General features: G+C 46.3%; 1 protein-coding gene across 1 annotated transcript; it reads left to right on the top strand.

The window, feature by feature from the left end:
* The first annotated feature begins 3,873 nt into the window (after window positions 1–3,873).
* Window positions 3,874–25,414, top strand: PIK3CD (phosphatidylinositol-4,5-bisphosphate 3-kinase catalytic subunit delta). The gene is made up of 24 exons (XM_075721511.1): window positions 3,874–4,102; window positions 4,694–4,767; window positions 5,138–5,301; window positions 6,802–7,030; window positions 7,473–7,702; window positions 8,559–8,738; window positions 9,398–9,547; window positions 9,868–9,957; window positions 11,201–11,422; window positions 14,576–14,672; window positions 15,068–15,198; window positions 16,147–16,206; window positions 16,420–16,587; window positions 17,425–17,546; window positions 17,719–17,862; window positions 18,575–18,674; window positions 19,556–19,734; window positions 19,937–20,040; window positions 20,663–20,741; window positions 20,997–21,164; window positions 21,957–22,080; window positions 23,825–23,970; window positions 24,223–24,355; window positions 24,947–25,414. Exons 3-24 carry the CDS (start codon window positions 5,161–5,163, stop codon window positions 25,082–25,084), a joined length of 3,135 nt encoding a protein of 1,044 aa, XP_075577626.1. The 5' UTR covers window positions 3,874–4,102; window positions 4,694–4,767; window positions 5,138–5,160; the 3' UTR covers window positions 25,085–25,414.
* The last annotated feature ends 572 nt before the right edge of the window (window positions 25,415–25,986 follow it).

Here is a 25,986-nt window from a genome sequence, read left to right as displayed (position 1 = left end):
GTATGTTGTAAACACCAGAGCTGTGGTTGATAAACTTCATAACAGGAGATTTGTGTTAGTGTGTTTTATGTTGACTGCTGGCTTGTTAAATATTGACTGGGTACTTTCAAATGTGTCTGTTACACTCTGCATAAATTTGCCTTTATGTGTAACTGTGTATTCCTCAGGGTGTGCGAACTCAAAACATGTGGTACCTCCTATTACTGATGCTGTGCCTATATTTGTTATATGGCATCCAGTAACTTTGGGGTTTTATGTTCTGTCCTGGCAGGCTGGTGCATGGAGTAGTCCCATGTGCCTGTCAGCTCTGCCTTGGTCATCTCTTCTCTTTGGGAAGGATAGATATTTATTACCTTCACGCTAATTAATGCAAGGAGAAGCCTTAAGGAGGGCAAAGCAGTCTGTAGCCTTCCTGCAGAATAATGAATTGAGGCAAAGCAGGGAGAGGAAGTTGAGGACTTGCCTTTGTCTGAAACGTGGTATTTTGTCTCGTGATTATCTTCTTCCACCTCTTTTTCTACCCGGTGATGAAGAGGTCTGGGCATTGTAAAATATGACTCTTGGCAAGGAAGTGATTGGTACCAGTGGATGCATCTTTCCTGATTGCTCCTCTAGGAAATGACTCCACATCTCAGAATTACTGAGGGATTATGGAGCAATTGTCCACTACTAGGAGGTTTTGCTGCTTGTTGGACTGGTCTGAACCAGAGGCGGGGGCAGTATGGAATGGGTCAATGTGTATTTCATTCCTAGTTTCCTGAGAAAGTCTGTCTTGCACAGATTTTCACTTTCCCCTTACAAAAATATTTCATAGTGCAGGATTACATATGAAAAGGGGAGTATACTTGAATTCTGTGGGAATTGTGGGGAATAGCTTCATGTTTGGATCCATGGAAATCTATTGTTGGGCGTGTGCTTGATGCTTTGGGACCTGTGTTGTGTGACAGCATGCATTTCTCTTCCTCTTACACGCTCTGAGAAGTCTAAAGCGATACTGTGCTGTGCAGTTTGAGAGCTTGTTTATCTGCAGACTGAAAGATGCAGCTGTGATGGCCCCGCACAGATGGTAGTCACAGCCCATGCTGTACATCAGCCAGTCCGCACGCTGCTTGTCCCACTGCTGGGCTCTCCTGTTGGGTTGGGGCTGGTCACTCCTCACATTTTCTTAGCAAGATCTGAGGTTCCCATCAAGTGTGCTTGCTTCTTTTGGGAGAAGAGCTTCCATTACTGCTTCCCTGTGGGATAGAAAGAGTGGTTCTTTCTTTAGGGCAGCTGAGGCCGTGCGCGTCTTGGGAAACAACAGAATAATGTTTTGAGCAAACTGCATCTTGTTTTCATGTGCCAGCGGCACTGCCAGCGAGATGCTGCCCCGGCAACTCCTGCCTGTGCGATACCCTTTCCTGGAGTCAGTGCGCTTGCAGGGCTTGTAGACAGCCTGTCACTCACAGCCTTCACAGCTTGTGCTCTTAGGTGTCCTGCCCAAGCACGTACAAACCACGGGGCGGTTTTTAGGTAGGCTTGTGTAGAAGCAGGCCCAGAAAAAAATTGCTGCCTGAGATGAATGAGGAGGTGTTTGAGGCCCTGACGTTTCTTCAAATGTTCTGTGCGTACCTCCAGTTCAGGGGCTGCATGAAGTTCACAGAGCAATATACTTCGCCCGCAGGAGGGCCACGTCCCTGACTTGGGTGTACACCTTGTTATGACTTGTTTGGCCACCCAAACAGATCAGCTGGCTGGTCAGTCTTGACGTCTATCTCTCTTGGATGGAATGTATGTAGCATCAGCTGTAGACCAAGAGCTTTGTGCATTCTGGTTGCCTGTTCTGCTGCTTAGGCCCTGGGGTGCCAAGCACCATGGGCATCCTGTCCTGCTAAACTGTCTGGCATTCTTGGAGTCGGAAGGCAGCAGCGTGCCTGCCTTGCACTTGAAGCAAGTGTTTGAGGGTTGTGGGAGATGTGGCTGGTGGGGAAGGAAGAAGTATTATAGGAAGATGTAGGTGGGGGAATGTGGAAGTATTCTAGCAAGAGAGACCTTATAGCAGCCTTGCAGTACCTGAAGGGAGCCTATAAGAAAGCTGGAGAGGGACTTTTTACGAGGGTATGTAGCGATAGGACAAGGGGTAATGGCTTTAAACTGAAAGAGGGTAGATTTAGATTAGATGTAAGGAAGCAGTTCTTCACTATGAGGGTGGTGAGGCACTGGAAGAGGTTGCCCAGAGAAGCTGTGGATGCCCCATCCCTGGAAGTGTTCAAGGCCAGGTTGGATGGGGCTTTGAGCAACTTGGCCTAGTGGAAGGTGTCCCTGCCCATGGCAGGGGGCTGGAACTGGATGACCTTTAAGGTCCCTGCCAACTCAAACCATTCTATGATTCTATGTTTTGGGGTGTATTGCAGTTGGAAGAGTGAGGACTGGGGGCGTCTTACGGTAGAAAGTGGGTGGCTGCAGCCCGGTGTTGATAAGCAGGGGTCTTTGAAAGCGTATGTACTTGCTTGAAGTTGGTTCTGTGGGTTTGCATCCCACTAAAACACAAACTTCTCTCACCCTTGCTTGCCCTAGCTTTGAGAGATACGCAAGTTGTGCAGTGAACTAATTTCTGTCAAGTGTGGTGGGTTGATTAACTTGAACCTCGGGCTACCAGATCTACAGGTCAGAACCCTACCACAATATGGGATTTTTAACAACAATCTGTCTACCCACCAGGGTGAAAGTCTGAGTTGATTCTGGGGCTTTTAAAAATTGACAGCTGCGGTAGGGAATTCTTTTTTTAAAGACCGCTGCAGTGAAAGACAAAGAGTATATCTCAAACAACCCCAGTAGCATAAATCCTGGCAAAAAGGAGTGATGCTGCATTTGGCTGTTCACAAATGGCAAAATGACCCAGAGCAAAAGGGAATTGTAATTACTTTTACTCATGAGGTCAAGATAGTGCAAGTTAAGTTACAGCCTGGAGAACTCTTGTTCTAATTTCCCAAGGCAAAAGGGAAGATGAAAGTGGGGTGGTGCAGGAGTGTTAATCTGTGCAGAGCTTGCTTCATGTAAAAACTGTCACACTGGATCAGATCTGAGGTCCAACCAGTAGAGCATTCTGAATTTAGCAATGGGAAGGGGAGAGGCTTGGTAAACAAAGTATCAGAGGCAGTGCAAGTCCAGAGCTATTTTTCCTTTGGCATATCCACTCCAGGTTCTGTTGGAAAAATCCCTCTACATCAGGATATAATCAGTGAGTTTGGAAAGACCAGGTATTGAGCATCTTGAAGTTGACATTGTAGTGCTGATAGCTTAGACAGGTACTTCAGGTACTTCATATCTGCTGGGATGTGGCATCAGGTAGAAATCCTCAGCAGAAAGAAGCAGTTCAGCCGTTGTTGTGTCTTCCATCTCTGCTGGTCAGCAGAGTCGTGGTAGTTTGCTGCTTTTGTTACCATTGGGAAAGGCTGAGGTAGCAGATATTCTACAAACTTGCTGGTTTTATTGATAATGAGCAGAAGATGAGGCAAGGTTGTTTTGCTTTATTCAAACTTGTAAACCTTGCCTCCTCCCCTTTTTACTCCCCTCCCTCTTAAGGCACATGGGTGGTTTTGTGGTCTCTGTATCCGGTCTCTGTGTGATACAGCATGTGCTCTGAGGAAGCAGGACAGATAAAACATAGCTCATATTTCTGGGAATCCTTACCTCACTGCTGATGGGGAAGTGTTGTGCTCCCAGGCACGGGCAGATAAGGTGCTGGGCTTCTTGTCGTACTGAAGCATAGGGCTGGCCCATGAGAAGCTGCCAGCAGGACTTCATGATTTGGGAGACCCAAATCTTCAGCAGCGTGTTGCTCAGTATCTTTCTAAGTTTGTACACTGTCTGACAGCTGCAAAGACATATTTTTAAGTTGTGAATGAGCAAATTTTGTACCGGTTTCATGGGCTGAGGGTAAGTGATACTGTTAGAATTGCCCAGGACACGTACAGGGCTGAATTTAGAACCAGCAAAAAGTCAGACTGGCAGGAGGCTGAAGCCTTGGTTTCCACAGCAGCTACGAGCCATGGCTATGTGAGCGCCTTCCAGGCTGTACTACTGGCATGTTTTTCTGCTGACCTGATGGAAAAACGGCCTGGTAAGTGAGAGGGAATTTAGGTGAGCTGGTTTCTCTGCTGAGGTGGTTGAAGGGAGTTAGAGCCACTTACCCGTGTCTTGCTAGGAGCTAGTGCTAACAGCTCCAAGCTCTTCTTGCTCATGGGGACACCACACTCTGCCGCCTGTCATCTGTGTGGGAAACTGGATCCAGTTTTATGGTGCTGCATTATTTCGCTTGCAGGCAAATGGATGGAGCGTGAGGGTTTCTCTGCCTTTGGTATTGCATGTCTTTAAGAAAGAAACCATACGATAGGCTTCTGCTGAATGCCTTTTGTTTTAGCTGTTCATGTATGCGCTTATCCTGTGTTTGAAAACAACAGTTTGTACCTGATAGCATTCAGATTATTATTGTCTTATTTGTGTTCTTTGGATGTACTGAGAATAATTTGTAGAGCCCTGCCAAGTGAAAGGATGCAGATGGAATTAACAAACCTATTTTGATTGCCTCAACCTTAGATTTCATTTTTCCTGTACTTGCAGAAGGGGGCTATACAGTGGAGTATTATTTGTTTGTGTGTATAAAAATGCATGCATACTCAGAACCAGCAACATCTCTTTCTCCCTCTTACAGACTGGAACTGAGCTCTGGAAAAACAAAGTGGAGCTTGGAGCATGTGGCCTGAGGATTGCCTTACAAAGCCAGGGGTAGGGACTCACTGTTTCTGTTGGCTGCTTGGTCGTAGATGAGCTATCGGGACAAGTGCCTTTGTTCTCAAGTGAAGATAATTCTTTAAATTCTTTGTCAAATACAGATGTAGATGTTAATCCCGGTCTAGAAGAGATTAAGAAAGGGTTGCATTGAAATAGAAGCGAGTTCTATAGCAAGAATGCCTCTGTGGCTTAAAGGCACTGGACTGGAAATTTGACTAAGGTGCATATTTTCCTGAGCTATGAGGATATGCTAACCTTCCTTTCTTTGGGTCCTTTTGCACATTAACTTTCTACAGAGCCCAGCACAGATCTGGGGAGATACTATGTAGTCAACAGCAACAGACTTTTTTCCCTTTTCTTGCAGGTGGTAGCTAAGAAGTGAGCAGGATGCCCCCAGGCATCTACTGCCCTATGGAATTCTGGTCCAAGGGGGAAAACCAAAACATCCAGGTGGACTTTCTGCTGCCCACAGGCATATATTTAAACCTCTCTGTGTCCTGCAATGCCAGCTTGGGCACCATCAAGCAGGTAACAGCCTTGTTCCACAGTCTGATCTGCAATTCCTGGAACAAGGAGTCTGTTTTTGGGGAGCATCTGGGGAAATGTGTTGGGGCTTAACTCAGTGCAAGTTGGGTTTCTTCGGCATTGCTCTCAGGCAGCTCTTCGTGGCTCACTGTGAGAGCCCCTCCTTCGTGACAGCCTCTGCAACGCATTAAACTCACATCCAGCCGCTGAGACTGCCAGCAGCAGGGTGCTGGTGCCAGTGGTGTCAGGCTTGATCCTCTGGGTACTTGTCCAACCTTGGGGTGAGAATTAGAGTAACTACGGAGCGAGGGCAGATTTGAGTTGGCCACGCAGGGTTCATGGACTGTGTGTTCAATTACTGCTCACCTGACCCAACCAGTCCCCACGCTGGATTTTTCATTACGAAAGCTCTTGTGTATGCATATGCAAGTAAGAGAAGTCACCCCCAAATAGTCAAATACAAATGCTGGACTGACTCAAAAGTATTCAGGATGCAAGCCCAGCCTTCTCTTGCCTCACAGAAACTGAATACTGAAAATTTGGAACAGGAATGATAGAGAGGATTTTTCTTAGTGCTTCATTTGAGGAATAAAATGCTGTAGTGAAACCACATGTAAACAAAATGTAGCTGCTTCCTCATTTCCCTGGGCGGGAAGCAGGGGCAGGGGAGAGTGAAGGAAAACAGTGGGAAAGGTTTTCTTTGCAGCAGCAACCTGGCCTAGATGAGTCACAGATCACAAGGGACAGAAGCACAGTGCCAGATTATTCCAAGTTTTCTCATGCTGCAATTTTCAGGTAAAAAAACCCAAACCCAACAAAAAAAACCCCGTTAAGTAGAGCTGATTGGTTCCAGCTGTTAAGTTACAAGTCTGTGTTTTGCAGCCAGTAGGCATGCTGGCTCAGCCCAGAGGCCCATTTATTCCGGAGTTTTGTCTCCTATAGCAGGCGCTTAGGATGAGAGTGAAGAAATGGAATATGAACAGTCATGTGGCAGTGCCGTCCACTGGGAGCGAAGGATCTCTGGGAACTGGATAGTGTTGAGAAGACTTCAGAAAAGTTCTTGGCTCTTGTCACAGATTTCACATTACTGGGAGCGAGTTACTTATCCCAATTTTGCTTCCAGTGGGAGTAATACCTCTCTTTCACAAGGCTAGCAGTCAGCAGGTACTTACTGTGAGGTATTTAGGTGGGAGGTATTTAAATACTGAGGTTGAGGGATTTACTTTACCTGAAACAAATGGCAAGCACGAAAAAAAAAAAAAAGTCAGTTAAAGGCATTTGCAGATAAATCTATCCAGCAGTTCAGCACGAGTTGGAGCCACCAGACTTGGCCGAAAAGCAGCCTGTGATTGCAGGCCCAGGAATGCTGTGAGAGGGCTTGGCTGTGCATTGCCTTCGCTAAATGGTGTATCTTGGGAGAGTGAAGTTGTGGGGTGACAGTAAGAGGAAGACGAGGTTCTGGCCGTGCAGCGGTAGTTTCACCCTGCTGTTGGTCTGGCGCAGGTGGTGTGGAGGCATGCTCAGTATGAGCCGCTGTACCACATGCTCAGTGATCCCGAGGCCTATGTCTTCACGTGCATCAACCAGACAGCAGAACAGCAAGAGTTGGAGGATGAGCAACGGCGGCTTTGTGACATCCAGCCCTTCCTACCGGTACTGCGGCTCGTGGCTCGAGAAGGAGACAGAGTCAAGAAGGTTATTAACTCTCAGATCAGCCTGCTCATTGGAAAAGGTCAGTTCCCCTATCATGGGCATCGGCAGGGGTGTTGGCTGTAGGTGAAATGTGCTTCTGTCCCAGACAGCCTGGCTACGTATGGAACAGTGATGGAGCCCTGCTTATGCAGGAGATGAAATTAGCAAGTTGGTCTCTGATCTGGGAAGGGAACAGTGTGTCTGCAGACCCAAGAAGGGTGATCTTTGATCTGGTAAGGGACCAGTGTGTCTGCAGACCCAAGAAGGGTGATCTTTCCTGCTGGCAGAGGGCTACAGTAATGGAGTCCGTGCAGTTGTACATAGTAAATAAGCAATCATTAGTAGCTTGGCTGACCCTTGTCCTTTTGGCCAAATACTAAGCATGTGTTTAGGAAGACTGTTTCACAGACACTTGATTATCAAAGGCTGATTTCCCCCACTGGGTGCAGATGCTTAGTCTTTCTCTCTTACTCTCCACTTAGGTTTGCATGAGTTTGACTCTGTTCAGGATCCAGAGGTGAACGATTTTCGCACCAAAATGTGCCAGTTCTGTGAGGAGAGAGCAGCAAAGCGGCAGCAGCTCAGCTGGGCAGCTTGGATGGAGTACAACTTCCCCTTGCAGCTGGAGCCTATGGCCAAAGGCCTTGGGACTGGCCCTCTACATACCCCCACCAAGAACATTTTTGTCAATGTCAAGTTTCAGTCTGGCGGGGTAAAGCACAAAATTTCTGTGACAATGTTTAACTGGTTTGTGCTTTCCCTTTGGGAACCTTTGGGCATTTGGAGACAGAATAATGTGTGTGTGGACAGTGTTTCCATGTGTTCAGTGTTCATCTTCATTCTCCAGATTCCTTTGCCTGTGGAGATGGTTGGGAGGGAGACTGAGCCTCCAACCAAGGGAGCTGTTCCCCTTCTTGAACATGCGTTGGGTGTACTGGTTAGCTGGTAGCTGAGGTTGCTGCATGCACATGTGGTGGTGGAAGGCTTTTTGGTTTTGGGTAGGAGAGGAGCACAGAATCCAATATGTGCCTTTCCTTTTGAAGCCCAAGAGTCTGCTCGGCTCATGCTCAGCATACACTGCTTGCAGGCGTCGGTCTGAGTTGCCCATGGGCCCCTGTTCTTGCCTGCTACCCTTGGTTAATGTGATTTTTGCATGTTGTGCCTTGGGCATGAAGCAGGAGCCACCCCCGTAGGAGAAGGGCCTTCCAGAGCAGTGTGTTTGAGCATGGTGACCCTAGCCACCCTCTGCCTTGCTGGTGGAATGACAGTGGGAAGATTTTTAATAACTAGCAACCATGTGAACTGGTGATTCTGCTTAAACTGGACTTGAAGTTCCTGTTTTCCAGCCTTGCGCTTGCGCTGCTGAAACATGCTCCTGCCCAGTTTGGCAAGCATCCCTACTTATTTGCTAATATGTGTGTGTGTGGGGGTAATGCTGCCTTCCTACCCTTCTCTGTTGTCAGCAGCAGGAATGTCGTTACCTATCCACTGAGCTACTGCTGCTCCTTGTGCTGATCTCAGCCCTTTGCTGGTGTTTGACAGTGTATGCTGTGTTGTTGGGATTGCAGGAGAGCTTCACTTTCCAGATCTCCCCAAAGGAGTTCCCCATCACATTAATGAGCTATGCTATCAAGAAGCAGGCTACTGTCTTCCGCCATGAGACAGTGGAGAACCCAGAGGACTACACCCTGCAGGTGAATGGGAAATGTGAATATCTCTATGGGAACCACCCCCTGTACCAGTTCCAGGTGAGCCTTGTGTCTTGCTTTTCTCAATGAGTCTGTTCCCATATGGCGTCCCCTTGCTGGGAGGGTGGACTGAGAAGTGTTATCCTCTGTCAAGGAGGCAGTGCATTTTACAGGAATGCAACACATCAATGGCAGGACCTGGATGCTACTTAGGGCAAAGGATACTTCTAGCAACCTAACAGATCCTTACGTTTTTGGGGGCTTGTGATCTAAGCCCGTCCCTGGGTACCAAATGCTGTGTAAATGCATTTATAGATCATGGTTCTGGAAATGTCTGTTTGCTTGCATGGCGGGCTGGGGGTTCTCTTGCTGAAAGTTGGGCAAGTAATCCTGTATCCTGTGTTCCCCTGGCAGGGCAAGCTGCTGTTGGGAGTGCTGAATCCTTCTCAGTGTTTTCCCTTAATGCAGCCATTTGAGTCAGTTGATGAAATGCCAGCTATAAAAGGCACTTCATATTCTCAGTTCTGGCAACATGAGTCCAGTGAGTTGCAGCTCTATAAAGCAAGAGGAGATAAATTAAAACTGAGTTTTGATTGTTGCTGTGTCCTTTCCCTGCTCCTCTTCCCACTTGTTTCTGCTTCAGCCAGTTCTGATTTGCTTGACTGCTCTTGCCTGCCTGGCTCTGTTTTGTCCGTGCTGACTCTGCCCTCTCTTTGCAGTATATTCGCAGCTGCCTGCACCGGGGCCTGACGCCCCACCTGACCATGGTACACTCCTCCACTATCATTGCTATGAGAGACGAGCAAGCCAACTGTATTGCCAGCCCCCCGAAGATGGCTGCCAAGCCTCCCCCACTCCCTAAGAAAAAGGTAAAAGGGGACAGTGACCCAGCGGGGTCACCCTCGGCATATCCATTGATGGAGATGCTGATCTTGTCTGGGACAGCAGCTGGTTCTCCCTGCTTTTCTCAGGACAGGTTCCTAGCCAGGATCTAAGAGCTGGGAATGTCCAGTCAGCCTTCCAGCCCCCCCCAAACTTCCCTCATCGTCACAGACTTCATGCTGCCCATCTGCGATGCAGTGCTCTTTTCTGTTGGAGCAAAAAGCACGTGATGAGAGATGAGGTCTGGTGCTGGCTTGAGAAGTCTTTGTTGCATCTATTTCTGATCGGAACCCTTTTCTCTTTCTAGCCAAACTATGGTTCTCTCTGGTCCTTAGAGCAGCCTTTCTACATTGAGCTGGTGCAAGGCAGCAAAGTCAATGCAGATGAGAGAATGAAGGTAGGTACTGACTCAGTTTGGGGTTTTGGTTTTGTGTTTTGGCTTTCCCAGTTGCATCTGTCTTGTTTGTGTGGTGAGGAAAGCAGCAGCCAACAGCTTGTTCTCATCTGATCCTCCACTGTGCTTCGTTCAGCCTTTGGGCAGTTTCTAAACTGCAGCACAACAGGAAGGGGAAGGGAACTTGCTAGCCAGCAGCCCAGCAACGGAGCAATGCATTCTTAGAAACACTCCCCTGCAAAAGTTTCTGAGTAGCAAGCAGAGCTGCTGCTCTGTAGTGATACCGCTTGACAGTGGTGCCGAGAGGCAGGGAAGTCTGCAAAAAGCAGAGGAGAGGAAATTCAGGTCTGAGAAGAGAGAATGATGGGAGAGGCGGTGACTGGTAAAGCATGATGTAGCAAAGCCCTGGGATTTGCAAGGTGTTTGCCATGAAGCAGGGAGCAGGCGAATGAGGAGAAGGGGAATGGCTGCCCTCTGGGAAAGGAAGGAAACGGGGCAAGTATATATCGCATATACTAGTGTTCTGCAGGGCGAGGCTTTATAAAGGCAGGTGATGAATTAGTCATTTCTTCTGCCCAGTGCCCCATCATTTGCAGGGAGCTTCTCCTGGGGAGGACTCCTGTGACTCAGACTAGCCAGCAATACTGTGACAAGAGGTAAAGTTGGGGATGAGCTTGGCCTATCAGCTGGACAGCAATCTGGCAGACTGCAAGAGCAGTGTAGATTTCCAGGCAAATGTGCGCCCGCAGACGGCTCGCCATTGGCACTGCACTGCAGGCCTGTTTTGGGGCACAGCTGTTTGCACGTGCCCTTCTCCTGTGATGTTGATTTGCCTCCTCTTTGGCATAAGCATTTGCCGAGCTCTTGGTGTCTGCCCTGCTTTCTCAGCGTGACAGGTTCCTGAGTTTTTGCAGCAAACTGGTGGGCAAGGTTTGGTGAATATTTACATTGCCTAGGTTTACAGGATGAAACCTGTAGTACTCTTACCACTGGATTGCCCAAGCATTTTGCAATGATTAAGCAGCTCTTGCAAGCCCGCATGAAGTAAAAAGATAACAATGCCCTTACTGAAGCTGAGTGAAGAGGAAGATTAAGGAACTTAATGTCTCAATGAATTGGGAAGGAGTAGGGCATCCTGTTCAGGGGAGTGGATGCCCTGTCCCATTGCTCTTCTAATCATGTGTCTTCAGCAAACAGGTCAAGTCCCTGTGGATTCATGGTATTGTCTTATCTCTCCTTCCCTTAGCTGGTGGTGCAAGCAGGTCTCTTTCATGGCAATGAGATGCTGTGCAAGACAGTGTCGAGCTCTGAAGTGAATGTGTGCTCAGAGCCAGTGTGGAAGCAGAGGCTGGATTTTGATATTAACATCTGTGATCTTCCCCGTATGGCGCGGCTCTGCTTTGCCCTCTATGCTGTCATCGAGAAGGCAAAGAAGGCACGTTCCACCAAGAAGAAGTCCAAAAAAGCTGTAAGTAAAGCCAGTGTGGGACTGAGCTGGGCTTGCCAGTGCTGGAGGGCACGCAACACCATTCTGAACCAAATGCCCTTTGCTTTCAGAAGACTTTATTAATAAAAGAGCTTACAGAGTGATGGCCAGTAACGTCTTCAACAGGAATAGGAAACTGAGGAATGGCTGCCTCTAGGAAAGGTTGTTTAAATGTAATTTCTTGTCCAGAAAGACCATTAAGAAGCATACCCAGTATCAGGATGCACATGAGGAATCATTTGTGTTAGTGTCTCTGTTTTGCTGTTCCGCAACTTCCTTGTTTTGTAGTTGAGGTTAAACCATCTTCTGTGTTGCATCTTCTTTCTAGTAAGTTCTTTCCTGCAAATCCCCCATGGACCAAATTAACAGCTAAGAAGGGGGAAGAAAATGAGGAATATAAACACTGGTTACAGCAAAGCTTTAGATAAGGTAAAAATGAAAGTGCACAATCCTCAAGGTTACTGTTCAGATGCTGCAAACTGAGGATGGAAAGTGCTAAATCGCTTTGGAAGCTCTTGTTTTGAGCTTCTGAATCAGAGATGTAGTGATATTTCTCACTTCCCTCATCACTATCCCAAAACTTCTAGTCCATTAGTAATTCAGTAACTAAAAGCAGATTTAAGTGCAGTCTGTAATTGAATTGCTGGTTTCCCAGTGTTGTAACTTAAGCATGATGCCTCTAGCTCTTTGCATGTGAAGAGTTTTCTTTATGAGCAACAAATGCATTTATTCCTCTGCAAATTATTGTTTCTGCAGCCATAAAAACAGTTACCATGCTTTAAACAGAGGATTAGTCATGCCATCTTTGCTAGAGTGCAGAGAAATGAGGGACTGATAAATGTGATCACAGAAGATTTTAGTCTCAGTTCTGCTAGCTCCTTTTCACTGCTGGGAGGTTCACTGAGCTTTGTTGTGTTGACAGCAATAGGGTTCTCAGGGTTACAGTGCATTAATGTCTGGGGAGCAACAGGCAACCCACGAGTCCTGCTTGTGTGGACCAGTTTTCTGGGTTGGAGACTTCAGACTGGAAACATTTGGAGGCCAGGACCGGGATCAACCTTTTTATTGTTGTTTCTTTACTTAACAATAACAGAACTCCAACTGCTGCTGGAGGCTTTTGTTGAACAGAATTTCTGATTCATTCACAGCCTGCGTTTTTGTGGTCACACTGGAAGGATTTTCAGTTTTGAAGCAGTCACAAGGAAATCTTGCTATTCTGATTGACAAAACAAAACCAGCCTGGTTAGCTGAGTTGTTAAGAGGATCTTGTTCATGTGTGTTCTGGTATTGGGGAAAGGTGGGTGCGTTCTGGTGAGCTCTTGATATAAAATCACGGTATTTGCTGGAGCTGAGCTTTGCAGAAGCGGATTTTTCCACATGGTCAGCTGCAGCTCTGCGTAAGGTGCCCAGATCTCATTTAAAATGATTGGTAAGAGGAGGTTACAGTCACAGTGGGCCCTGATTTTTGTTTTTTATTAATAATCTTTTTGCTTGCTTTGCTTATGGTACTCGGAGGTTAATTACATGCGTGTTGTTTGTCTGTGCAGACTGTCCAGAGCAGATAGGTGGGACTAACTCGTTTACCACCGCAAAAACAGGCATGCTTGCAGACTGAGATGAGTCAGAGGGTTAATGTCACCCAGAGGGTTGGCTTTCAATGTTTCTGTAAGTCATGCAGGAGATATTTCTGTCCTTACAGTGATGAATCGTTGCTTTGCTGGACCTTATCCACCAACAATCTTGCCTCGCGTTTTGGCAGGCTCTGTGCCGTGGTCTGATGTCATTTACTCTGTTAGAAAAGGTTATTGCTGGTGGTGGTATTTTGTTTGGCTTTTCCCTATGATCTAGAAGCTGATGTCTCAAATGGGATTTTACTGAAGATACTTAGTCTAATCGAATCAACTCGAAGGTTTGTGAAGAGGCCATTTGGAAGTGATTCATTTTGTCGCATTAGGGGAAAACGCTGACTTTGCTATCTCCACCAAGTCCTTTGGTGTACCTTCGGGGTAAGCCCGATACATTCTCTAGAATGTTTCAGTGGAACAAGAAGATGTGTCACTGTGGTTCCCTTCAAATATTACAGTTTGCGGGTGTGTCTCACTAGAATTTTGCCTCACCACCTCCTTGCAAGTCCATTTTTTAAGTGTGTGCTTAAGCCTTGGTGTTTTCTGCGCAGCTGAGTGAAATGCTGGTGTTGCTGAAACTGCTATATGAAGTAAACTGTTCCATTTGGGCAACCTGACTGCAGGAAATCTTAGGTCACTTGTGGAATAATATGTCTGTCTGTTCTGGTGGTGGGGAACTGGGTTAGAGCAGGGAGACAGGTTCTCTTTCTTGGCTATGTCCCAGTTGCTTTACTTGCTGGAGTTCCCCACCTCCAAAATGAGACTGGCTTGTGTGACTGGGTTGGGCTTGTGGGTTTTGTTTTGGGCGGTATGAGGGGGGACTGGCAGTGTAAAGTTTGATTTCTGTAGATAGTGTTTATTATCGTACAAAGGAGCCAAGCCTTTTCTTCCCCCTATCAGATATATCTAGTATTCTTTGCCTAGTTTTCTGAAGTTGTGCTAACTCTGTGTTCCCTATTTCAAAATTAAGGTTCTCCTCCCTCTTCTCAAACTGTGAAATATATGAAGTATATATGTCAAAGCTCCTTCAAACATCAAGTGTAGAGCTGTAAGGCCTTGCCGGAAACTTAAGAGATTCTTCAGCTACGCAAAATACTGGGTGATGAAGTTTTAGATGTATTTGTGGGGGGTGTTTGGTGCCATTCAGCACTACACAAAAGACCCCAGGTTTTGGCAAATATCTGAATTTGATGCCATCTTGCACTCTGGTTTAGGAGAACTTAAAAACTAAGCAGACAGGCATGGCTACCTGGGGTGGTATGTTCTTTACAGCAGTTCTTTGGTGAGGGGGTGCCTACATACCCTCGAATGGGAAGTTACCTGCCTGTAGCATTCTGTGTAGCAATTTGCAGATTTGGAAAAGACCAAGATTAGCTAACGTCTTATTCCTGGTTATTGTGAGGGGTTTGTTTTGCATGGGGATATCTCACTTTCTTGTTAGTTCTTCTCTTACCTTCATCCAGCTTTTGCAGTTACAGCTCCCAAATGAGCTGCTTTCTTTGCTTTGCAGGACTGCCCAATTGCCTGGGTGAATGTCATGCTCTTTGACTATAAGGACCAGCTGAAAACAGGGGAGTGCTGCTTGCACATGTGGTCCTCCTTTCCAGGTATGTCAGGAGATAGTTTTGGTTTGTGTCTTTAGTCTCCACCACAATGACAGGAGACGCCCTGCACTCTGCATTGCTGCCCGCTAGTTTGTAGGAGGGGCTGTAATCGTTCGGACTAGCAGACCCGGTACGATTACCGTTCTGTATTGCGATGGCATCTAGAGCCCTGCCAAGATGAAGGCCTTGTTTTGCTTGGCATTGCACATATGACATAAGAGGTCGCTGCTGTCCTGAAGATGTCATGTATACTTTGCTCGTGAGAGGTCAGGAGAATGAAGGGAGCTGCTAGGGCCAGGCAATGTCCGGTGACAGAGCTGGAAGCAGTCTGTGCTCTGCTTTCTGGACCATTGCTTCAGAAGATTAGGGTTCATTGATTTACGCACTTTGCTTTTCAGATGAGAAGGGGGAACTTCTGAACCCCATGGGCACGGTACAATGCAACCCGAACACAGAAAGTGCAGCAGCCTTGGTCATCTGCTTCCCCAGCGTTGCATCGCATCCTGTGTATTACCCATCATTTGAGCAGGTAGGGGTCATGTACGCTTTTTTTGGGAGGCACAGAAATTCCCTAGCTTTGCTGGTGCAGGAGCATACAGCGTCACCATCTCTTGGGCGGCTGTCGACAGGGACCGGGTACAAGCAAACTTGATGAATAGATATTGTTAATTGAAAATTTGACTTTTTCTCTTAACTAATTGACCTTTGAGTGAATACTTTTCCAAGCTGTGAAGTCCTGTGAATTACTGAGGTAAAGCTGCTCTCATAGGTGAGCATTTGTTTAAATAAAAAGTGTTTAACTGAGGACTTTCAAACTGCAGGCAGCATTAGGCTATAGGAAGGAAGAGGAATAAAAGAGGAAATGAGTGAAAGTAGACAGCTCCCTGCCTTTCAGCACAGAGTGATAACATGCCATGTGGTATGGGGATTTTCCATCTGTCGCTGCAACTGGCCAAACACTTCAAGTGGAGGAAGAAATGTGCCTGTTACAGGAAGGAGAGGAGATCTGCTCTGCCAGGGACATACTCGCATGCTCTCCCATGATGCATGTTCTGGCTCAGAACCTTTAACAGATCGTGCCAGTGTGCAGCGCTGCCTGCTTGCCAAACACACGCCAGTTCTAAGAATCTGGAATGGCTCGTGTCAGCCTGGAGCTCGGTGACCCAGAGCCCCTGTTCACAAACTGTATGGGTGTGCAGATGTGCCCTTTCAGGGGGAAGGACTCATGCCTTCAGTCTTGTTACTACCAGGGAAGGGGCTCTACGGGCAGTTAGGTTACACCTCTGAGCAGAGGGGTACACCGGTTAGGTACGCCTCTGAGTACATTACCTACACTCGGGCCATGAGAGGCGTGATTCCCTTCTCCAGAGGTGCCCAGTGACTGATCTCTAATGCAGCACAAATGCCTGAAGTGTTGGTGAGCTAGAAGTACAGAGGAAATGAGGAGCCTTTCTCAGACTCTTTATTTGTGTCCCAGCTGCTGGAGTTGGGGAGGACTGGAGAACCACCCCGCGCTGCACCAGAAGATCCTGAGGAGGTGAGTCTTCTGGCATCAGTTTTTCAGCCACGTGTAGGCTGTGTGCAAGCCTGGTTTCATAGATCAAGTTATATGTTTCTGCCTTAACCCCAACCAGCTTTTTTCAGCAAATTGGGTCTTGCCACAGTCCTACAGGGTCTCTCTGGGCTGAGCAAGTCCTCTGGGTTGAGGCTGAGCCCTGTGTATGCTCTTCCCTGTGATTCCCATGAGCAGAAGCTGCAACTGAAGGAGATACTGGAGCGGAGGAGCCACACTGAACTGTACGAGCATGAGAAAGACCTGGTGTGGAAGATGAGATACGATATCCGTGACCAGCACCCACAAGCTTTGGCAAAGCTGCTTATCATCACCAAATGGAACAAGCATGACGATGTTGCCCAGGTGAGGATGCTGGGGTTGGCAGCCAAGGCTCCCCTTTTGATCCGTCTTACAGTGTCCACATTCCCATGTGGTGTCTGGGAGGCCTGCTTAGCAGGGGATGTTTTGCAGTGCCCCTGTGCAGGTAGGTTTGGCATCACTGAGGCTGAGAAAGATTTTTGCTGTTCTCAACCTGGTCGCTGTGCACATACGCTGGGTAGTACCCAGATGAGGTGAGGGTTGGCTCTTGTGGGCTCTGTTTAGCTCTGTGTGCTGTCCCTACAAGGTCTTGCTTATTCCGTCTAGAAGCTGGAGGCAAGAAAAAAAAAATCTGTTTAATTTATGTCAGGAATAGGATCTAGATTGGGTATTCTTAACTGATAGTGGGAGACCAACACAAGCTGCCTTGCGGGGGGGTTGGTGAATCTGTTCCACTGAGAATGTCAGCCAGCAGGTAGGGATGGTCTCTGTGCTGCTCGTGAGCAGCTGTGCTTACTTCAAGAGCTTTGACAGGACCTTCTAGAAGTCCCTTTCTAGTCTACATTAGTATGCTGCAGAAAAGTGCTTTTCCCAAAGAGCTTTTTCCACTAATTGTGGTACAGCAAATGTAACCCTGCTGTGGACTTGGATGGCTCCTCCTGTCAGCCGTCCTAGAAAGTTTAGACTGATGTTTTGTGAGCTGGTGTCTGCAAACTTGCTCTGAGGCATCTATAAATAGTGACTTAAATAGAGGGTTTACCCCCTACAAGGGAGCTGCTCGTCTATCAGTAGACTTTTAGATTTTTTTATCCATTGTCATAAAAATCTTGTTCCTTTTTTTTTTTTTTTTTTTTCTTTTCTCCCTCCCCCCCGCCCTTACAGATGATTTCCCTGCTTCAGACCTGGCCAGAGCTGCCTGTGCTGAATGCCTTGGAGCTGCTGGATTTTAGCTTTCCCGACCGTTATGTTGGTTCCTTTGCTATCAACTCATTGAAGAAGCTGACGTAAGTGTTCACCAGTAGGGCTATGCAGAACCCCTTTCTGTTCATGTTTAGGGCTGCTGCAGGGGGGCCCGTGAACAAGGCTGACAGTCTTGTCTTTACAGTTTTTGCAAGTAGATACTGCTTGTTGCAGTAGATAAGGTTTTCTTTTATTTTTTTTCCTTTCTGTCCACAGGGATCATGAATTATTCCAATACCTGCTACAGCTTGTCCAGGTGCTTAAGTATGAATCCTATTTAGACTGTGAATTAACCAAGTTCCTGCTGGACAGGGCATTATCCAACCGCAAGATCGGCCACTTCCTCTTCTGGCATCTGAGGTAAAGAGCAAATGTTTTGGGCTTTTTCTCAGTAATCAAGTGAAACCAGCATTTACTGGTTTCCTCATTGCTCTGTGAAGTGAGACAGCAAGCATGTCTGTATGTATAGGTGCCAGGGTATTTATTTAAAGGCTGTTGGCTGTCCTTTAGCTAGTGTCTTCCATCAAAACATTGGTGAGATTTCCTGCTGTGATTATCAAAACCCAGGAACTGCTGTTTTTTACTTGGGCAACTGAATAAAGATTATTCCAGGAGGACACACAATCTTTGTTTGTTTGTTATTTTTTCTTTTGTTTTGGTGTTGGTGTTTGGCTTAGGTTCTGTTTTCAGAATTTTATATATATAAATATATATATATATATATACACACACACACACCTGTGAGTTGAAATTTACTTTGGACATCAGTGGCCACCTGCCAGTTCTGAGCCATAGGCTCTGAACTGTTCTTGCTCCTTAAGTAATGTTCTCAAAGGAGGGGATAGCAATTTAGTCATCCAGAAAGATGTCTTATCACTTCAAGCAATGTTTTTTTCCTACATCACCTTCTGGGGCAGGTTCCCCTCTCCAGTACACAGAAAGAATCTAAACAGCAGCTAATATTCTGCACCCTCCTCTCCCCGCTCCCCCCGCCCTTGTGCTTGCATGAATGGCAGAATTAGTCACTCGCTGCAGTGAGTCAGAATTGCTTTAACCTCCCTTCTTCCCCTAGGTCAGAAATGCATGTTCCTGCAGTCGCCTTGAGGTTTGGCCTGATCCTGGAAGCATACTGCAGAGGCAGTACCCACCATATGAAAGTTTTGATGAAACAGGTAAAAATTGCTTTTAGCCACAAGGTTGACTTCCCTCTTGCTTGGAGCTGGTTCTCAGCTGTTAGCTTCTCCAACTTACTGTTATCAGTAATGCAAAAAAAGCCTTTCAACTGCTATATTGTTTTTGGCATATCTTATTTAAGAGCCTGGAGTTCCTCATCACATGTGACTTTGCTCATCTCTTACTCACCCACACGCATCCCAGGCTACGCTATGTGTCTAGAATGGTTTGAAATGTTCAAAGGCCACTGCTGTTATTAGATGAGTTGAATTAGTTGCCATTTAGTAGGAGCTGATCACAACTGGCTGTCTGATTCAGAGCACTGTACTCTTTCCTTCAGTTGCTGTGTGGAGGTAATCCTGCTATTTACCCACTCTCTAAAACTTCTCTATTATCTTTCAAGGATCATTCTACCTAATTCAGAAGTGGGGGACTCATGTATACATGGAGTCATATCTAAGATGTGCCCACAAACCAGTGCTGCTTCTGTTTTCAAGACTGAGAGGCACTTTTGCATAACCAGAACTCCCCAAAAGCATTGCAGGGCAGGGGCTGTAGGTCTCATCCTCACTTTTCTAGCCAGTGCACCTCACTTCTTCCTTTGGGTGCTCGATAATGTGCGTTATTCCTGGTATTTAGGACTGCAGTCACTACCTTGCAATGCATTCGTGCCCAGCAGAATATCCATAAATGATTATGGATCTCCCTCAAGCAGATACTGCTAAATTTGTTTTGCTGCAATGTGTGAAATTGCCACAAGTTGAAGAGAAGGTAAGAGATACAACCAAGGTTTACATTTCATGGTAGATTTTAATAGTTTTTAAACTTTCTCAAAGCATTTCCTATTTGTTAACCCTGTTCCACCCCTCCCTTTTTTCAGGGAGAAGCACTCAACAAGATGAAAGCTCTGAATGACTTTGTTAAAGTGAGTTCTCAGAAGGCCACCAAGCCTCAAACCAAGGAGCTGATGCATGTGTGCATGAAGCAGGAAACTTACCTTGAAGCACTTTCCCACCTCCAGTCCCCCCTGAACCCCAACATTATCCTCGCTGAAGTTTGGTAAGGAAGATAGCTGCACCTCTTAATCTGTGCCACAGGCTTTGCTCAGCGGTAGAGCCAGGCTTCTGGTTACCCCAAGATCCTCTTTTCTCATGGAAGTCACCAGTCTGTTGGCATTTGTGGATGCTGTTGAATTGGCAGCTTAGATGGCCACTTTTTTAATAGATGGAAACACTGACGGTAATATTTTTGTTTCCTCTAGTGTGGATCAATGCACCTTTATGGACTCCAAAATGAAACCTTTATGGATTGTGTTTAATAATGAAGAGACAGGCGGAGTGGGTATTATTTTTAAAAATGGAGATGGTAAGTCTTTAAAGGATATGTTTTCATAGGCATAATAGTTTCAAATATTTATTGTGGTGAATGGGCCTAAATATGGACCATTAAGATTTTTATAAATGAGGACCATCAAAGTGTTTGAGTTTTTTGTCAGTAATCTGGAGATATAATAAAGTCTCCTCTGTATTTCACTTGCTGCCCTCTTCATTAAGATTTCAGCACAATAACAGCTGCATACCCTTGCACAGTGAAAAGGAAACTGATGTGAGGTCTGGAAGAGCTACAGCAGGCCAAGCTCTGTAGGGTTGGAGTGGCTGCTGCTCACTGGTGTCCAGACAGACGTTTTCTAAAGTGCTACATTGACTGCTATGGGAAGAGCTTTGGCAAAGTGAAGTGGCTTATACTGCCATTAGCATAATCATGTCCGAGTTAAGGTATCTAACATGGTGGCTTCACACTATTGCTGCGCTAGTAAACATTGCTCTGTCTGATGCTCTTTACTAGCTGGACCTAGCAAGTGACAAACAAGGCACAGGCCCCTCTAGCAGCCTGCTGCAGGGGCAGAACAAGTGCTGCTTGCAGAGCACAAGAGGAGGGGAGAATGGGAGGTACTTATGACCCTTTTTTCCTTTGTAATGCTGCACAGATCTTCGTCAGGACATGCTGACGCTGCAGATGATCCAGTTGATGGACATCCTGTGGAAGCAGGAGGGCCTGGACCTGAGGTGAGTAATGTGCACGCAGTTTGTCCTACTGCAGTGATGAATCATGTGTGGTGAGGCCATTTTGTCTGCAAGCTCATTTTGTCCCCGACAGGTCTACCTAGTATTCTGTGAGCAGCTAGTCAGGTTTTGTGGTACTGAGGAATAGAAATACAGAGTAGGTATGGAGTAGGTATGGCAGACAAGGGAAAGCTTAAAAGTCAACACGACCCAGTTCTGGGCAAGATTTCAGTGGAAGGGTTTCTTTCATCTCTGCAGGATGACCCCTTATGGCTGCCTCTCCACAGGAGACAAGACTGGACTGATAGAAGTAGTCATGCATTCAGACACCATTGCCAACATCCAGCTGAACAAGAGCAACATGGTGGCCACTGCAGCCTTCAACAAGGATGCACTGCTGAACTGGCTAAAATCCAAGAACCCAGGGTAAGTGGGCTTACCTTTTACTCAGTGCTGCTTTACTGCTTCCTTCCATCTGGAGACACTTCTGCTTTAGTCAATTTTTTTTCCTTCAGTTACGCGTATTTCCAAGCTGTCCCACAATATCTATGGCTGCTTCACTGCCTGGCACTCTGGAAGGCATCATGTGGATCTGTGTGGGTCTTGAGCAGAAATGGAGGCATCTGGGTTACTGTTTGCAAAGCTTTTTTGATCTTTGATAGCTTAAGGTAGCACTGTCCACAGGCTGGATCCAAACCTTGCTCTTCCCATTGGTCCTATTACTTTCTCCAGAGATGGGTAGTCAGCATGATGGCAGCTGGAAGAGGGGGCAGAAGGAGTAATGCCAAAACTGGGAGGTGAAAAAAGAAAGCAGCACAAAAGCTGCATAGCCTGGGATTTTACTAGATGCAGAAACAGCAGCAATGCATCAGTGCTACTCTGGTGTGGCAGGGCACCGACAGGAGTCATTCTAGGAGCCCACTTTGTCTTTTAGATCTGTGGAGAGCTAGAAATGAGTTAATTTAGTTCAGACTAAACCATTTTTGTTGAGATTGTGGACACAACCTTATCCGGACCTCTCCAATTACAGACAGTCGTTATTGCAAAGCATGGATGGGAATACTGCCTCTGGAGAGCACTACAGAAATTCAAACACGTGATTCCCTTCCCTTCTTCTGCAGGTTTGCATGGGGGAAGCTATAAAAACAACTTTCCCAGTGATAAAGTACTGGTGTTCAAAGTAAAATTCTCTTTCCATCTTTTTCTTACCCTCTTTAGTGATGCATTAGAACAAGCTATAGAGGAGTTCACTCTTTCCTGTGCTGGGTACTGCGTGGCAACGTACGTGCTGGGGATAGGTGACCGGCACAGTGATAACATCATGATCCGGGAAACTGGACAGGTATGGGGATTCACTGTTGCTGTTGAAGTACTGGAAGAGGGGCAGGAATGCTACTTAGCAATGGACAGACACATCCCGGTGCAATCTTACGGCTAAGGAACGTACCTCACCTTCCAGCCGGGAGGCAGACCGGACAAATATTCTCAATAGCTTCTATCATTAAGAGGGTAAATACAGTTCTATAATTGGAATTACTTTCTGTAAGCCATCGGCTGCCGCTGTTAATATCCACTTTGAAATTACAGTGGAGCACTTCATACCTCTCAGACCTAAAATTGTCTGCAGATGCAAACTCAAGCACTGTACTTATCAGTCTGGAGACTTACTTGGCTTCAGCAGAGTCACAAATTGCTTGTAGTTGCTAGGTAAGATCCTCCGTTACTTACCCAAGCTGATTTATAGTCTTCCTCCTGGAAAAAAGTGTTTGTTGTGTTGGGCTTTTTTTGGTGGTGGTTTTTTGTTTTGGTACTCCCCCCCAATTGAATGCAAATGATCAGCGTGGTTTTAATTTCACATTGATACCTGTACTGATTCCTTTACTTCTCTATTCCACAAGAATAGCTACCAGAGTTTATATCTTCTCATGCACTGTTTGGAAGGCAAAGGGCAAAACTAGGGGAAAAAAAAACCCCAAACCTTTGCTAACAGGACATGTACTAAACTACATCAGTAAAATTTTGGTAAAAGGGGAAGTCTAAGCTATCTTTCTCATTTAATTGTGACTTCTACGAAGCCTAAAACAACTGTGTGCTAGATGGTGCAAGGTGAGTCTCCTGCAGGTCCAGTGAAGTCAGCTAGTTAATACTTGAAAGTAAGAAATTGACTGCTGCTCTTTTGAGACTCGTGTCTCTCAGGTATGCGCAGCTGCCTGCCTGCACCGTTTCTGCGTAGCATCCCACTCCTCTACATCTTCTTTCCCTAAATCAAGCAGTCATGGTCAGAGAAACCCAGTAGTGCCTTTGCTTGGGGGTCACAGCAGGGACAGAGGCACGGTGTCGTTTGTTAAGGAGACGCTAACCTCCCTCCCCGGGCTGTCACGAGCAGCAGCCCTTACTTAGTGCTGCCTCTTCTCCCCATTAAAAAAAAATGCTGGGCAGGGAGCTTACAAACGCGTTTCTGCGGCGCAGAGGCCGCTCAGTGATTTGTCCGCTTGAGGGAGCTGATGCCCTGCGGTATCCAGCCTTGGGGCTTGCGCTGCTGGGGCTCACAGCTCTGCAGAACTGCCCCAGCGTGCAAGGTTCTGTGCACGATCCTCCCTCCCGTCACTGCACCAGTGGGGCAACGACTTCACTGTGCTTGGTATCTGGGGGGGGCAAAGGAGGGGGAAAATAAAGCTCCTTACCTGAGCACGTAATATTTTGTAGCAGCGTCAAAACAGGACACCTTTCCATGCGCTGTCTGGGGCTGCAGACTGCCCTGGTCGGGTGCCCGTTTTAGTTCTCTTTCTGCTTCTATTGGTGACACACTAAGGCTTTACAAAACCAGACATTTCTTCAGATACACCAAGTATTGAAGAGGTAAGTACCCTTTCTGTCCTCTCCAACACCTAATTACACTAGAGAACATCTTGGCAAGTAAATATTGCCTCTTTTCCCAAAGCAGTGCCATGGTAGGGGTCATTTGCGTCCCTCCTAAAATCCTGTGGGCAGTACCTTTTGAATACAGGAACTGTGAAGAGGACTCAGCATTGATCAGCTAAAATAGATACTATTCTGAAAACAATTTTTTTCTTCCTTATTTTCAGCTGTTCCACATTGATTTTGGTCACTTTTTGGGGAATTTCAAGACTAAATTTGGTATTAATAGAGAACGAGTTCCTTTCATCTTAACCTACGACTTTGTGCATGTCATCCAGCAAGGAAAAACTAACAACAGTGAGAAGTTCGAAAGGTAAGTGTTAGCAGTTAAACCCGACCTAAGCTTTTCGAGCTCTGAATTTCCAGAATTTATTTCCAGCAATGATATGTAGCCTATAGCTGTCTATACACATGAAAGTAAATATTATCTACCTGTTAGAGAAGGTGAAAGAGCGTGGTAGCCATCAGTGCAGACAGCAGGATTCAGACTAATACGCGGTCTTGCTTTATAAACTGACATAGCCTGCAGTCTTCATTCCTTTGCCTCATCTTCCTTTCTGAACAGATTCAGGGGTTATTGTGAAAAAGCCTACATGATTCTGAGGCGCCATGGTCTTCTCTTCTTGCACTTGTTTGCACTGATGAAAGCTGCCGGCCTGCCAGAACTCAGCTGCAATAAAGACATTCAGTACCTAAAGGTAAGAGAAGCACAGCCCAGATATGGTTAAAACCAAATACCTGATCTTGTAGCTCAGTGAGGAAGAGGAGAGCAGTGTGGGAGGGCATGCTCTTAGAAGCAAATGAGCTCCAAAAGTCATGAGTAGACACCCAGCATTCATGTGCAGGACATCAGAAATGCCAGATACTGGTGCTCAGGAAATAACTTCATATTCTTCAGCGCAAAGGCAGTAGGTACCCTTTAGAACCAGCTTGCGGGGAAGGAGACAGAGCTCTTTGGTTGCGTATCATTTCCTGTTCCCAGCTTGCCTCTTAAATTATAACCACCGAGGCCTGGCCAACTGGAAGACAGCAGCTTTGTACAAGAGCACTAAAACCCCTCCTGTTTCCCTACGCTCAATGTAAGAGTAGGATGCATGCATTTATCAGAATGAAAAAAACCTCGTGCAGCTACAGTAACTATTAAAAACAATTAATGGCTACTTATTGCCTACTTGGTGCTCCTTTCAGTGGAGTGATTTCTTAGTGAGCAAACATCTTGGTAGTCGAGCAGTTAATTGTTTAGTTGCACTTCCAGTGAGGCTACGCTGATTTCTGCCTCTTACCTTCAGGATTCCCTAGCTCTTGGGAAAACAGATGAGGAGGCACTGAAGCACTTCAGACTGAAGTTTAATGAAGCCCTACGAGAGAGCTGGAAAACCAAAGTGAACTGGCTGGCACACAACGTATCCAAAGATAACAGACAGTAGAGCAACGTCAGCCTGCACACTTGCCCCAAGAGAATGTAATACCTGCACTGAGTCCAGCAATTGTACACAGGTTTTTAAAGACTGATGAACGTTGCCATGTCAAAGATCCTGCACCTGTGTTCCCAGAGATCAGACATTTCTGCATGACTGAAAAATTGTTGGACTGTCATCAGCTGCATAATCATGTCTGCTCTAGATCTCTGGGGGACAAGGGAGAGACATGAGGCAATAAAATTACTGCATACAGTGAAAGGTAGGTAGATGTACTGTATCCTTAAGAACTTGTTAAGCTTCAAATACATCTTCTAATGGAAGAGTTCAGGCATTTGTAACATCCTTCCAGTGTGTTAATGTGTCTATTTTATTGAAAACTTAGCTCAACACTGAGAACGTACTAGCCCTGGAGCTCTTGTACTATAGCCCATCTTCTAGGTCCCTACCATTACAGCTCAGAGGCATTAACTTCAGCACGTGATCGCTCCTCCTACCCTGTGTGTACCAAGGTAGGCCAGCTTAAGTCACCACTGAAGCAGACGTGGACAAATTGTTTTACTCTGCATTGTGACAGGGTAAAAATATCCATGCTGTCAGATTCCTTTCTGTCTGCCACAGAGGCCAGTGTGTTCTGAAACTGAACTGGAACCCTTCCGTTGCTGCCAAAAAACTGATGCCACAAGAACAGGCTTGGATTGGCCAGTGGGTTAGGTCTTTTTGTTTGCTTTCCTAAGTTGGACTTTAGTTGAGCCTCAAGCAATTCCTGAGTTTCTGCGTTTATTCTGGTTTTAAGCCTGCAAACAGTAAGACTGCGTTTTCAAGCTTGGCATGTAATGTTGGTTGCTACCCGTGCCTCCTGCTGGGGTACGTTAGAGCTGCTTTGCCACCTGGTTTCCCTGTGACGTGTG

This window comes from Pelecanus crispus, chromosome 15 (genome assembly GCF_030463565.1).
Source record: "Pelecanus crispus isolate bPelCri1 chromosome 15, bPelCri1.pri, whole genome shotgun sequence".
Taxonomy (NCBI): domain Eukaryota; kingdom Metazoa; phylum Chordata; class Aves; order Pelecaniformes; family Pelecanidae; genus Pelecanus; species Pelecanus crispus.
The sequence above is the reverse complement of the archived record's forward strand: the minus strand, read 5'-3'. Positions and strand labels throughout refer to the sequence as shown.